The sequence below is a fragment of the Macaca nemestrina genome, chromosome 16, assembly GCF_043159975.1.
Source record: "Macaca nemestrina isolate mMacNem1 chromosome 16, mMacNem.hap1, whole genome shotgun sequence".
Classification (NCBI taxonomy): Eukaryota; Metazoa; Chordata; class Mammalia; order Primates; family Cercopithecidae; genus Macaca; species Macaca nemestrina.
The window spans coordinates 96,111,081-96,125,218 of record NC_092140.1 but is presented as its reverse complement, the minus strand read 5'-3'; the positions used below and the strand labels follow the sequence as shown (position 1 = coordinate 96,125,218).

Genomic DNA, 14,138 nt, shown 5'->3' with positions numbered 1-14,138 from the left:
CAATTTTACTGAATTTTATCTGAAGCTCCCGCCCTCTATTTCGAATTAGCTGCTGAGTATTTACTGAAACACATTTTGTTTCTATTTAAACCTGCTCCTTTCTCTATTTCCAATATCAGTTCCCTGCACCCTGTATAATAAAGAATTTAGCTGGCCTTTGTCCCTGGTCCCTGGAAAATAGCCTCTAAAACCGTGGAAATACCCTACCGACAGGATTAATTTTGTTATCACAATAGGCCCTGAAATTTTATGCTAATCAGGTGACTCATGGTGGGCCCCTATATAGTTAACACCAACAAGACAACTCAGGATGGGGGGTGACCATGCCAGGAAAACCAACCATGTGATTACAGAGCTGGGGCTTTGAGCCATGTGATATCAACTCAACCTCTGGGGAGAAGAAGAGAACAAGAGATTAAGAACCATGGGCAATGATTCAATTGATCACGTGAGCGTCCCTAATTGGCAATACTCTATGTATTTCTCTTAGTCCATTTGTGTTGCTACAAAGAAATACCTGAGGCTGGGTAATTTTAAAGAAAAAAAGGTTTATTTGGCTCACAGTTCTGCGGGCTGTAAAGGAAGCATGGTGCCTGCACCCGTTCAGCTTCTAGTGGTGGCCTCATGCTGCTTCCACTTATAGAGAAAGGTGAAAGGGAGCCAGCAGCTTGCAGAACTCACATGGCAAGAGCAGAAGCAAGAGAGAGGGGCAACAGCCACTTCTCATGAGAATGAACAGAGTGAGGACATACTCATTACCACGAGGTCGACACCAAGCCATTCATGAGGGATCTGCCCCCATGGCCCAAACTCCTCCCATTAGGCACCACCTCCCAACACTACCACATCAAGAATCAAATTTCAACATGAGATTTGGTGGGACAAATGACCAAACCATATCCAAACTACAGCAGTACTATCACACGTCCATGTGATGCCATAATCTCCATATTGTCACACTTCCAGGAGAGTAAAGCATCCTGACTCCAGGAAGAGAGGGCGAAAGAAGCGTCACCTTGCGCATCCTTCTAGACCTCGCCCTGTAAGTTTCTCCTTTTGGCTGGTTCCGATTTATATCCTTTGGCTATAATAACAATATCATTGTAAGTGCAGCTGCTCCCTGAACGACTCAGGGGTTGGGGCACCAATCCCCTACACAGTCAAAAATCTGCATATAATTTTTGATTCCCAAAAAAACATAACAATGAATAGCCTATTGTTGACTTGAAGTCTTGCTGATAACAAAAACTGTAAACACGTATTTTGTATATGTATTGTATATTCTTACAATAAACATAGAAAAAAGAAAACATTATTAAGAAAATTATGATAAAAATATATTTATTATTCATTAAATGTAAGTGTGTCACCTTAAAGGTCTTCAGCTTGGATAGGCTAAGGAGGAGGAGGAAAAGGAGGGGTTGGCCTTGTTGTCTCTGGGGCGGCAGAGGCAGAAGAAAAGCCATGTGTAAGGGGATCCGTGATATTCATGCCTATGTTGTCCTGGGCTCGACTGTAAGGCCTCCCTAAGTTCTGTGAGTTGTTCTAGAGAATTATCAAACCTGAGAGGGTAGTGGGAACCCCTGAATTTGTAGCCAGCTGGTTGTAAGAGTGACCCAGGGACCCCCAGGCTTGCAGCTAGTGTCTGAAGTGAGGGCAGTCTTGCGGAAAACTGGGCTCTCAACCTGTGAAGTCTGGCCCAACTCTAGGTAGGTCATGTCAGAAGTCATTCAATTCAAGCCTGGAATCTGGGAGTCATACAACTTGTCTCTCCCACATCCCTGTAAACAGTCAGTCACTTATACCTTCTAAACATCTCTCACAAATCCACTGATTCTTCACTAACAAAAAAGCCCAGGCCTTTCTACAGGTATCTGTCCTCATTGTTTGGCTAGATTATTTCACCAGCCTCCTGATGAGATTACTTTTTCATGTCCATCTATGTCCATCCCCAACCTATCCTCCATACTGCTACGGAAACGATATCTTCCTACACTTGCAAATACCCTTCTACTAAAAACTCTTCAGTGGCTCACTGACATCTTTGGCATGGCATGCAGGGCTCTTCGTGAGAAGTAGGTCACACCAACCACTCCAGCAGTGTCTTTTGTTACTATGTCCCATATAAACACTCTGTCCTTCCAGCCACACTGAACTACAGAAGATTCCTCACATATACTATGTTCTCTTACACTTTTCATGTGTTTGTACATGATATCCACTCTGCCTTAGAGCCTTTCTTCATCACATCTACCTGTTTAACTTCTATTCATCTTTCAAGTCTCAGCTCAGAGTCACCTGCTCTGGGAGGCCATCCCTGATATTATTCTCCACAGCAGACTAAGTCCCTCCTCCTCTCTCCTGCCATAGCAGCGAGTTCATTACTCTTTCAGACACTAGTCACACTGTCCTCAACAAATACTGCACTTAACACATGGCCTCCATTAAACACATGCTTATTCACCCAAAGACCATGAGCTTCTTGGGGGCTATTATTATTCACTCATTTTGGTATCCTCCGCACTTAGCCTATCACGTGACACAAGGTAAATACTCAATAAATATGTATTTACCCAGTGTAAATGTATCCAATGCTTACTAAGTACTAGGCCCTGAGGAAAAAAAATTGAATCTATCAGGAATCACACATAAATCCTCAAGAGACTTTTAATCTATTAGAAAATATAGATAGATAAATTATGACGCAGTCTAAGAAGTGCTAAGATAGGCTGGATGATAAATGGATAGATGGCTAGAGTCTCAGTGTAAGAGTGATTCAAGCATATGTTTATACTTCAGCCACTGAAAATACAGTAGTCTATTTCTTGGGCATCTCCTTATTTTCTAAGTAAAATTTTAAATGTTGCCTTTATAAAAATCATATAATCTGATCTTAAAACTTATAAAGAAGGACCTCGCTATTATTCTGTTACAGAAAAGTTCATCCCAGAGATACGTATTTTTGAAAAGGCACTTAATATCTCCGTCTTTAACTTCTCTCACAAGCTTCAGCCCTGTATTTTTTTTTTTTTTTTTTTTTTTGAGACAGAGTCTCGCTCTGTCCCCCAGGCTGGAGTGCAGTGGCGCAATCTCAGCTCACTGCAAGCTCCACCTCCTGGGTTCACACCATTCTCCTGCCTCAGCCTCCCGAGTAGCTGGGACTACAGGCGCCCGCCACCACATCCAGCTAATTTTTTATTTTTAGTAGAGACGGGGTTTCACCGTGTTAGCCAGGATGGTCTCGATCTCCTGACCTCGTGATCGCCTGCCTCAGCCTCCCAAAGTGCTGGAATTACAGGCGTGAGCCACCGTGCCCGGCCGGCCCTGTATTTCTAACTTGGTGCATTTCCACGTTAATATACCAAAATTTAAAACTCAAAAATAATTCCATATCTTTTTCCCCAGAAGCACCCCCTGCTCCCACTGAACTTTCAACATCAAGAACAATAAACCAGCGTCTTTCTCCTTCCTGAGCTCCACATTTATGTTATCATCACTATTCTGCCACAGACAAAACCCAATTATCTTTACCCCTGCCTTCTTCTTGACATATATATTACATCCAAAAGGTTACCAACTTCCTTCAGTAAATATCACTAGCATCTGTCCTTCCATTCCTAATTCATAATCACCATCCTAATTCAGGCTCTTTGAATTTTAAGCCTAAACTACTGCCAATCGCTTCTGAACATGCTCTTTGCCTCCCATCTTTCTGTGTTCATTGCAACCAGACTGTTTTTTCCAACTCACCAGTTTAATTATGCTACCTACCTGCTCAAAGATGTCTCCTAAACATCTATAGAAAAAGAATAGAACTCCTGGGAAATAGTCTGGCCTCAACCTACCTTCCCATTGGAATCTTCCACTAATTTATGTTTTCAACATTTACATAATTCTACGGCCTCATTAACTCATTTTAACCTCACTATATCCTATGAGATAACTATTATTATTCCCATTTTATAGATAAGGAAAGTGAGGCATGGAGAAGTTCCATAACTTGCTCAAGATCACAGAGTAAGTGGAAATGGTTAGAATTCGTATGCACCCAGTCTGGATCCAGGATCTGTGCCCCTTACCAATATTCTATGCTGCCTTCCTTACAAAACGTCAACGCATCTATTCGCAAACACACTTACACTTTCTCACTATATTCCACTGCTCACATCATTCATCCCCCTCAAGTTCCTACATCTCCAAAATGTCTCCTCCAACACAGTGAAATCCTCACAACCCTACAAATTGCAGCTTGAATCCCACGTCCTCAAGCATAAAGCCTTCTCTAATCATGTCATGTTTGCGCTTTGCTGAGCTTTCCAAGCACATGTGGACTGTACCACCCATTAGGCTCTGCTAGTGCCTAACGCTGAAAGCGATCTGTAACTGCCCAACTCTCTGTTTAGGATGTCTCACAGCTCAGGGACTCTGTCTTGAGAAACAAGGAACCTTACATATAACAGGGCTAAGTAAATGCCTGAAGGATAAAGGAATGGTATCACACAATGCAGACGTGTGCTATGGAGGGAAAGGCACATATAAACATAGGAAGCTGAGACACATTGAATTTTAAATTTTCTAAAGGTCTATTATGGTTGTCACAACCTATTTGGACTTCAATTTTCTAGTCTGTCAAATAATGGGGATTTAAGATGATCTCAAAGACTCATTCCAATTCTGAAATTCTGGAATTTACGTTTTGAGACAAATTTTATAAACCTGAAAAATTTCTAAGGTCTCCTTATTTTCATGTATTCTTTAAAATACATTTATCAGGCTTGAAACAGTGGCTCATGCTTGTAATCTCAGGACTTTGGGAGGTCAAGGTGGGCGGATCACTTGAGGCCAGGAGTTCAAGACCAGCCTGGCCAACATGGCAAAATCCAGCCTCTACCAAAAATACAAAATTTAGCTGGGCGTGGTGGCACGCACCTGTAATTGCAGCCACTCCAGAGGCTGAGGCACAAGAATCACTTGAACTTAGGAGGCAGAGGTTGCAGTGAGCCAAGATCATGCCACTGCACACCAGCCTGGGCAACAGAGTAAGACTCAGTCTCAAAAACTAAATAAATTTATTGTCCCATTTTAGTAAATAATCCATTCTCACAAATCCCTAAAAAATTCAAACACGGTTTTTAAAAAAATAATAATAGTTCTAGTCAAGAATTTTATTCTACTGTTGCAGAAAAAAAATTATTTGGTCAGGAAAAAGATTCTTTAGAAATATATCTTATTTTCTTAAGCCAGTTTGCCAATAAATACTACAAAAGCACAGCAAGGACAAAATAAATTCATAAAGTCAGATATTCTGTAATGATATAAGAAGTGGTTTTTTTTGTTTGCTTGTTTGTTTGTTTTTTTGAGACGGAGCCTGGCTCTGTTGCCAGGCTGCAGTGCAGTTGCACAATCTTGGCTCACTGCAACCTCCGATTCACGGCTTCAAACAATTCTCCTGCCTCAGCCTCCCGACTAGCTGGGATTACAGGCACGCACCACCATGCCCAGATAATTTTTGTATTTTCAGTACAGATGAGATCTCACCATGTTGGGCAGGATGGTCTCGATCTCCTGACCTCGTGATCCACCCTCCTCAGCCTCCCAAAGTGCTGGGATTACAGGGGTGAGCCATGGTACCCGGTCAAGAAGTCGTTTTTTAAAACACAGCTAAAGACCTCTCTTTAGAAAAAACATTTGTGAAAACTCAAAATATAGCAAATGTAGTCTATAAAACAGTCAACAATGAGCTTCAAGTCAGTGACAAGTAAAACAAAATAACCATCAATGAGAAATATTCCAACTTTTGAAAAATAACTGTTTGATCATACCTTTCTTCTATAAGACTATGCATTATTTCTGCTTAATCTGCTTAACTTTTTATTTACAGAACCATATACCTAGAAAATTCTTAAAACTAATCTCTAGCTCAGCATCCCTGAGGGAAGTGACCTAAAGACTATATAGTTTCAACACTCCAAGCCCATCTCTCCTACTATGCAGATGTAACACATCACAATACAAATTCAAATCCAGGTGTTTTGGGTGTACATAAACTTCTCCCAAGCTTTTCAAAATGGGTTAAATACATCAAAAACTACAGCAATGCTGCCTTTCATTCTGATGCAAGCAGCATTCTTATACCAAAACCAATTTAATAAATTCTCACCTTCCATGGCCTTCTAATCCCTTTGAAAAAGTCAGGCATCCACATTGGAAGAACAACAGCTTCCCTTAGCAACTTCTTAGCTTCTTCCAGATCTGCTATGTCATCCCTTTGAAAGAAGAGCAAAGTTTCATAATGTTTATTCAGGGATCTTTGATTTATGGTCAAACCTAATTCTTCTAATTTTTTTTACTTAAGAAATTGTTCTCATATTAAGAACATTAGTCTAATTGTTACTGCATAAAAACATCAGTGAAAACATTAGTTATTAATGAGGACATGTCACTGAATTAACAACTTTTGTCAGTTATATATCAACTTCAAATTAACATGTAAAATGTCCTGGTTACATTCGACACAACTCTCCCGTCAATTCTATACTTTCACATTACAGAGGTGGTCATAATCAGATTAATGAATAACAAGAGAAAACTCACACCAAGCCAACCTATAACTTGTGTTCTCCTCTACTTTAATTCAATAATTTCAAAGACTCTAACCAATGAATGCTAGGATTCCTGGATACAATGTCTCTTTCAAGGGCTTCCACCAGATCCTTATCATAACCAGCACCATCAAATTTTGGCATTTCACCATCACTTGCACCGTCTTGCATATTCTTCCTTCCCTGGGGATAGGTATAAAAAAAAGTACTAGTCAGTAACTGGATAATTTAGTTAACATCATTACGCTTTGAAAACATTATAATGCCATCACTTTCAAAATTTTATTATTTTAAGGTAGTATTTTCTGATTACTCAAATGCCATTCTCCTCTATTTAATTCATCAGAAATACATGAACTGGTCAACTTTATTAAAAACTTCAAATCTACATTCTCGCAGGGACAGTTGCAGGTAAGACTAAACATCCTTGCTAGATCCCAAAAGACTGGGAAAGCCTACCTTTGAACTAGTAGATGCAGAAGATTTCCACCACTACTAGAAAACATTTTGAATATTAATGTAGAAGGATCTTTTTAAATGGTATTAAGACCATTAAAGCAATATGCTTTCCCCAAATTCTTCATTTAATAATATAGTTGTTTTAAAAGGAACTATATGCTATGCTTTCTATGGGGTTCTGCCAAGATTTACACAGCTTTGAAAAGCTTTAAATGAAATTTACTTATTTGCCAGAGACAGTCCAACTATGGAAATACTTCAGCAAGCATAGCCAAGTGCCTCCCCAGAGCTTTAGCCCCAGTTACTGCCTACAGTAAAAATGAAACAAGAAAATGGCCAAAATGAGTCAATCTCCTAAACTTCAACCTCAAAAGAGACAAAAGAACAAGACAAACTTCTCTAATCTCACTTCTGAAACAGTCAAAAAAGGCTCAATCATAAGTGCTGGGAGGAAACTAAATGGCTCCTTTGGATAGATGCTCTGGTTCCTTTAAGCCACTAGGTAAGTGACCAAACGGTATTCTGGTACTTCACCCAAAAAAAACACAAATTATTTCTGGGCAGTATGGCAGTAGTATTACATTTATTAGCAAATTTTCAGAAAGATTCTTGCATTCCAGATGACAGATATCAATACTGACACTATTAAAAGGAGTAAATTTTTGGCACCTACACAACAAATACATCAACATACTTAAGCTTAGGCTAGAGTCACATTTTATAGTACGGACAGGCCAAGGCTACCAAGTCATATGCAAACAACAAATCACTAGGAACATTCTGTAATCATTTTAAAACTATTCTAGAAATGTATCAACAAAGGATACAACAGAAACTGACATATCTGGAGCTTGAGCCTTCATATGGCATTGTAATTTATATTTACATAGTTAAAATTTCATTTTAATATGAATGTCCAGGTGGCCGGAAAGAACTTAATAAACACTACATCAGGAGAAAGAAAAAGCTGCATGCCTATCTGAAAGTAATAGCAGTATCACAGGATTTTTTGCGCATCTTTTACGTGCAACACATGTTATTGCGTATCAGGTTTTGGAGCAGTGAATGAAAATACATTATCTGCCCCCATCAAGCATCTAGTCCAGAGGGGGAAACAAACAACAAGTAAATAAAGCAAAAACACACATAAACTGTGAAGTGCTGTGAAAAAACCTGAGCAGCCAGGATAGATAAAAGGTATTACACAGAAGAAAGAGGTTGAAGATATGGGCAGAGGTGAGTTTGGATTTCTTCTGGCTCCTATAGAGGATGGGGTAGAGGAGGAGAATCTAAGAAGTAAAAGCCTCTCACTACGCAAAAGGAGAAGTGTGTGTACAGGCCAGTTAAATGACCTGCCCGAGAACCCAAGGTTTCTCAGTGGTACACATGAGACTTGAATACAGATCGAGTACCACAAACAGGATTCTGGAAATGTTTTCAAATCAAAATGGTGAGGTTATAAAAAACAGACTTAGGAAAACTAAGATAAATTTGGTCATACCAGGAAATCAGTAAAATGAGTGACAGTTATTCTTCATAACAAATACTTAAATTAGAATATAGACGTCAAATATAAACAGCTAGATTAAACGCAACACCTAAAGGAAACTATGAAAGGCAATAAAGCTAACCTCCCCCATGATATTATTAAGTGTACATAAATAATACTAAGTGCAATGTCACTGAAATGATCTTACAATTCTTTCCTTAGATTTTCATATGAGTTGACTAACGTCAACATTAGCAAGAATTTGATTTTTAGCATGAAGGTTGATATACTTTTTTTCTCATGAAAGCAAAATATTTTCACTTCTTTTTACTAATATCAAAATTTCCCATATCGAGAAAGCTTTGTTACTCATCTTTTATTAGTGTTGGATAATCTTCTATTTGAGGAAAACTAGGTTCAAAGTGACTAACAATTAATGATAATAGTCTGCCCTAAAATGCAAATTTTTTTACATTTTACTATGTAACCTCTCACACCGGCAGATTAAGTGAAACATGATCAGTTACTAGCTCTGGGTCTTGCATTTTAAGAGAAATGCTGATAAATTACACTCAGGGAAGGATAATCAAGATGATAAAGGTTTCAAAACCCATGTCATATGGAGGAAGACGAAGGACACTAGAGACATTTAAGCTGAAGAAGTAAATCCTAATGGGGCAATACAACCAACAGGCCTACTAAGTATTATGCCCCCCCCAAAAAAAAACAAAGCAAGGGCCAGTAACAAAAGATATAGATTTCAGATCAGCAAAAGAAAGAATTTTCTAACAATGGATTCTGTCCAACAGACGAATCAACTCATTAGGTAGTAAGCTACTACGCATCAGAAATTACTGGCCAATTAGTAATAAAAATCACTGGGTCATAGTCACAGGGATGTCTAAGCTGAATTACAGCTGATCTTTTTCCTGTAAAGCCACTGCCTCTCACTTGCCTAATTTATTCATCTGTTGCCTGATTTCAACGGCTCAAAGAAAGTACAAAGTTTCTTGGAAATCTCATTATTTTTCTTTTTTTTTTTATTATTATACTTTAAGTTCTAGGATACATGTGCAGAACATGCAGGTTTGTTACATAGGTATACACGTGCCATGGTGGTTTGCTGCACCCATCAACCCATCATCTATATTAGGTATTTCTCCTCATACTATCCTTCCCCTCATTCCCCAGCCCCCAACAGGTCCCAGTGTGTGATGTTCCCCTCCCTGTGTCCACGTGTTCTCATTGTTCAACTCCCACTTATGAGTGAGAATATGCGGTCTTTGGTTTTCTGTTCCTGTGTTAGTTTGCTGAGAACGATGGTTTCCAGTTTCATCCATGTCCCTGCAAAGGACACGAACTCATCCTTTTTTATGGCTGCACAGTATTCCGTGGTATATGTGACACATTTTCTTTATCCAGTCTACCACTGATGGGCATTTGGGTTGGTTCCAAGTCTTTGCTATTGTGAACAGTGCTGCAATAAACACATGTGTGCATGTGTCTTTATAGAATGATTTATAATCCCTTGGGTATATACCCAGTGATGGGATTGCTAGGTCAAATGGTATTTCTGGTTCTAGATCCTTGAGGAATCGCCACACTGTCTTCCACAATGGTTGAACTAATTTATACTCCCACCAACAGTGTAAAAGCATTCCTATTTCTCCATATCCTTTCCAGCAAACCCTTCAAAAAACCAATGAATCAAGGAGCTTGTTTTTTGAAAAGACTAACAAAAGAGATTGCTAGCCAGATTAATAAAGAAAAGACAGAAGAATCAAATAGACATAATAAAAAATGATAAAAGGGATATCACCACTGATTCCACAGAAATACAAACTACCATCAGAGAATACTATAAACACCTCTTTGCAAATAAACTAGAAAATCTAGAAGAAATGGATAAATTCCTGGACATATACACCCTCCCAAGACGAAACCAAGAAGAAGTCAAATCCCTGAATGGACCAATAATAAGTTCTGAAATCGAGGCAGTAATTAATAGCCTACCAATCAAAAAAAAAAAGCCAAGGACCAGATGGATTCACAGCCAAATTCTATCAGAGGTACAAAGAGGGGCTGGTATAATTCCTTCTGAAACTATTCCAAACAATTTTTAAAAAGGGACTCCTCCCTAGCTCATTTTATGAAGCCAGCATCATCCTGATACCAAAATCTGGCAGAGACACAACAAAAAGAGAAAATTTCAGGCCAATATCCCTGATGAACATCAACGCAAAAATTCTCAATAAAGTGGCCGGGCGCGGTGGCTCAGGCCTGTAATCCCAGCACTCTGGGAGGCCGAGACGGGCGGATCACGAGGTCAGGAGATCGAGACCATCCTGGCTAACATGGTGAAACCCCGTCTCTACTAAAAAATACAAAAAAAACTAGCCGGGCGAGGTGGCGGGCGCCTGTAGTCCCAGCTACTCGGGAGGCTGAGGCAGGAGAAGGGCGTAAACCCGGGAGGCGGAGCTTGCAGTGAGCTGAGATCCGGCCACTGCACTCCAGCCTGGGAGACAGAGCGAAACTCCGCCTCAAAAAAAAAAAAAAAAAAAAATTCTCAATAAAGTACTGGCAAACCGAATCCAGCAGTACATCAAAAAGCTTATCCATGACGATCAAGGTGGCTTCATCCCTGGGATGCAACGCTAGTTCAACATACTCAAATCAATAAATGTAATCCATCACATAAACAGGATCAATGACAAAAACCACATGATGATCTCAATACATGCAGAAGGCCTTCGATAAAATTCAACACCCCTTCATGCTAAAAACTCCCAATAAATCAGGTATCGATGGAACATATCTCAAAACAATAAGAGCTATTCATGACAAACCCACAGCCAATATCACACTGAATGGGCAAAAGCTGGAAGCATTCCCTTTGAATACTGGCACAAGACAACACAGTATTGGAAGTATTAGAAGTTCTGGCCAGGGCAATCAGGAAAGAGAAAGAAATAAACGGGATTCAAATAGGAAGAGAGGAAGTCAAATTGTCTCTGTTGGCAAATGACATGATTGTATACTTAGAAAACCCTATTGTCTCAGCCCAAAATCTCCTTAAGCTGATAAGCAACTTCAGCAAAGTCTCAGGATACAAAATCAATGTGCAAAAATCACAAGCATTCCTATACACCAATAATAAGAGAGCCAAATCATGAGTGAACTCCCATTCACAACTGCTACAAAGAGAATAAAATACCTAGGAATACAACTTACAAGGGACATGAAGGACCTCTTCAAGGAGAACTACAAACCACTGCTCAAGGATATAACAGAGGACACAAATTAATGGAAAAAACATTCCATGCTCATGGATAGAAGAATCAATATCATGAAAATGGCAATACTGCCCAACGTAATTTATAGATTCAATGCTATCCTCATCAAGCTACCATTGACTTTCTTCACAGAATTAGAAAAAAAAAAAAAAAAAAAAACTTTAAATTTCATATGGAACCAAAAAGAGCCCATATAGCCAAGACGATCCTAAGCAAAAAGAACAAATCTGGAGGCATCACACTACCTGGCTTCAAACTATACTATAAGGCTACAGTAACCAAAACAGCATGGTACTGGTACCAAAACAGATATATAGACCAATGCAACAGAACAGAGGCCTCAGAAATAATGCCACACATCTACAACCATGTGATCTTTGACAAACCTGACAAAAACAAGAAATGGGGAAAGGATTCCCTATTTAATAAATGGTGTTGGTAAAACTGGCTAGCCATATGCAGAAAACTGAAACTGGACCCCTTCCTTACACCTTATACAAAAATTAAGATGGATTAAAAACTTAAACGTAACACCTAACACCATAAAAACCCTAGAAGAAAACCTAGGCAATAGTATTCAGGACATAGGCATGGGTAAAGACTTCATGACTAACACACCAAAAGCAATGGCAACAAAAGCCGAAATTGATAAATGGGATCTAATTAGACTAAAGAGCTTCTGCACAGCAAAATAAACTATCATCAGAGTGAACAGGCAACCTACAGAATGGGAGAAAATTTTTGCAATCTACCCATCTGACAAAGGGCTAATAATATCCACAATCCAGAAGGAACTTAAACAAATTTACAAGAAAAAAAAACAACCCCATCAAAAAACGGGCAAAGGATATGAACAGACACTTCTCAAAAGAAGATATTTATGCAGCCAACAAAGAAAAAAGCTATCATCACTGGTCATTAGAGAAATGCAAATGAAAACCACGAGATACCATCTCACACCAATTAGAATGGCAATTATTTCTTTTTTTAAAAAAAAGTGATTTTGTATTCTATTTCGTAGCTGTGTTAGTCCCCCACTTGCATGTTACAATTGATAACTAAAATCCATATATTGCCTACTCAATGTGCCAGGTACTGTTCTAAGCACTGGATATATATTAACTCTCTTATTAATCCTAAAAGTCCTATGAGGTAGGTACTTTCATTATTTCCATCTCATAGATGAGAAAACCAAGGCACAGAGAGGGTAAGTAAATTGCCCAAGGACACGCAGCTAGATCCTAGGGAATACAGCTCCAGAATCAGTGCTTTCAACCACTTTGTACTCTAGCATACTGCTGCACACCCCTGGGCTACTCTTACCCCAGCGTGAGAAGCAACACAGGAAAAGTTAGACAAGGTATCTAAATTGCATCCCACTCTAAGACTTTATTATTTTACAAAGTAAGATAAGTTAATAAATGCAAACAGTGCTTACTAATTTCAGTATCATGCCCTGCATTTGAGTGTTAATACATTTAAATTGAAATTATGAATCCATAGCATTCTGCACACCTATCAATATACATGTTATTTCAACAATATTTGCCAGTACTATGTGCCAAGCACTATTCTAGGCACTGGGGATATCGCAGTGAACCAAACAGAAACCCCTGCCCTCATGAGGCATATATTATTCAACTTAGGAGGCACAATATATTAATAAGTAAAATATATAGTAAAACAGAGACAGAATAGCAAGTTCAAATGTGTCACAGTCAGCATATACTTCACAAGTCTGAAGAACAACACAGAAATCAACAGAAAGAAATGAGATGAGGGGAGAAAGAAGATGAGGTCAAAGAAGAAATGGATGCCAGACTCTGCAGAGCCTTGGAGGCCATTATGAGGACTTGGCATTGAATCTAAGATAGGAAGCCACTGAAAGTTATGAGCAGATGAAAGACACAATCTGACCTATGTTTAAGAGGAACTCTCTGGCTCCTTTGATGCCAACAAGCCAGGGACGGTGTGTTCTCTCATGTTTTATTTTACACTTTCTGTAGTATATAGAATGGTTAAAATGAGTGGTAGAGTCTGAGAGAGGATAAGAAAAAACACATACAGCTACTAAGGTCCCACATTTAATCTTACTGTATAAGAAATACCAAATACCACATTAAGTAAGAGCTCACGCACTCCTATTAAGATAGCCTTGAAAGTGGAAAACTTAAGATAGCTCAGTAAGGATATACAAATTCTAAAATCAAGAAGCTAAAGCACTCTCACTTGGCAAGGCTGAAATACAGTAAGACTGTTCAGTCTAAGAAAAATATGTGTATTAGTCTTCTGAAT

General features: G+C 39.0%; 1 protein-coding gene across 12 annotated transcripts in view; it reads right to left on the bottom strand.

Moving 5' to 3' along the window:
• LOC105485958 (katanin catalytic subunit A1 like 1) overlaps window positions 1-14,138 on the bottom strand; it is a 256,796-nt gene that overhangs the window by 192,126 nt on the left and 50,532 nt on the right. For all 12 annotated transcript variants that reach the window (XR_011614928.1, XR_011614927.1, XR_011614929.1 and 9 more), the window contains exons 5-6: window positions 6,658-6,785; window positions 6,161-6,266 (exon numbers count right to left, since the gene is read on the bottom strand). Coding sequence is in view for 8 of the 12 variants with exons in the window: in XM_071081492.1 (XP_070937593.1) it covers window positions 6,161-6,266; window positions 6,658-6,785 (234 nt within the window). In the remaining 4 variants the exon portion in view is untranslated. The remainder of the gene's footprint in view (window positions 1-6,160; window positions 6,267-6,657; window positions 6,786-14,138) is intronic.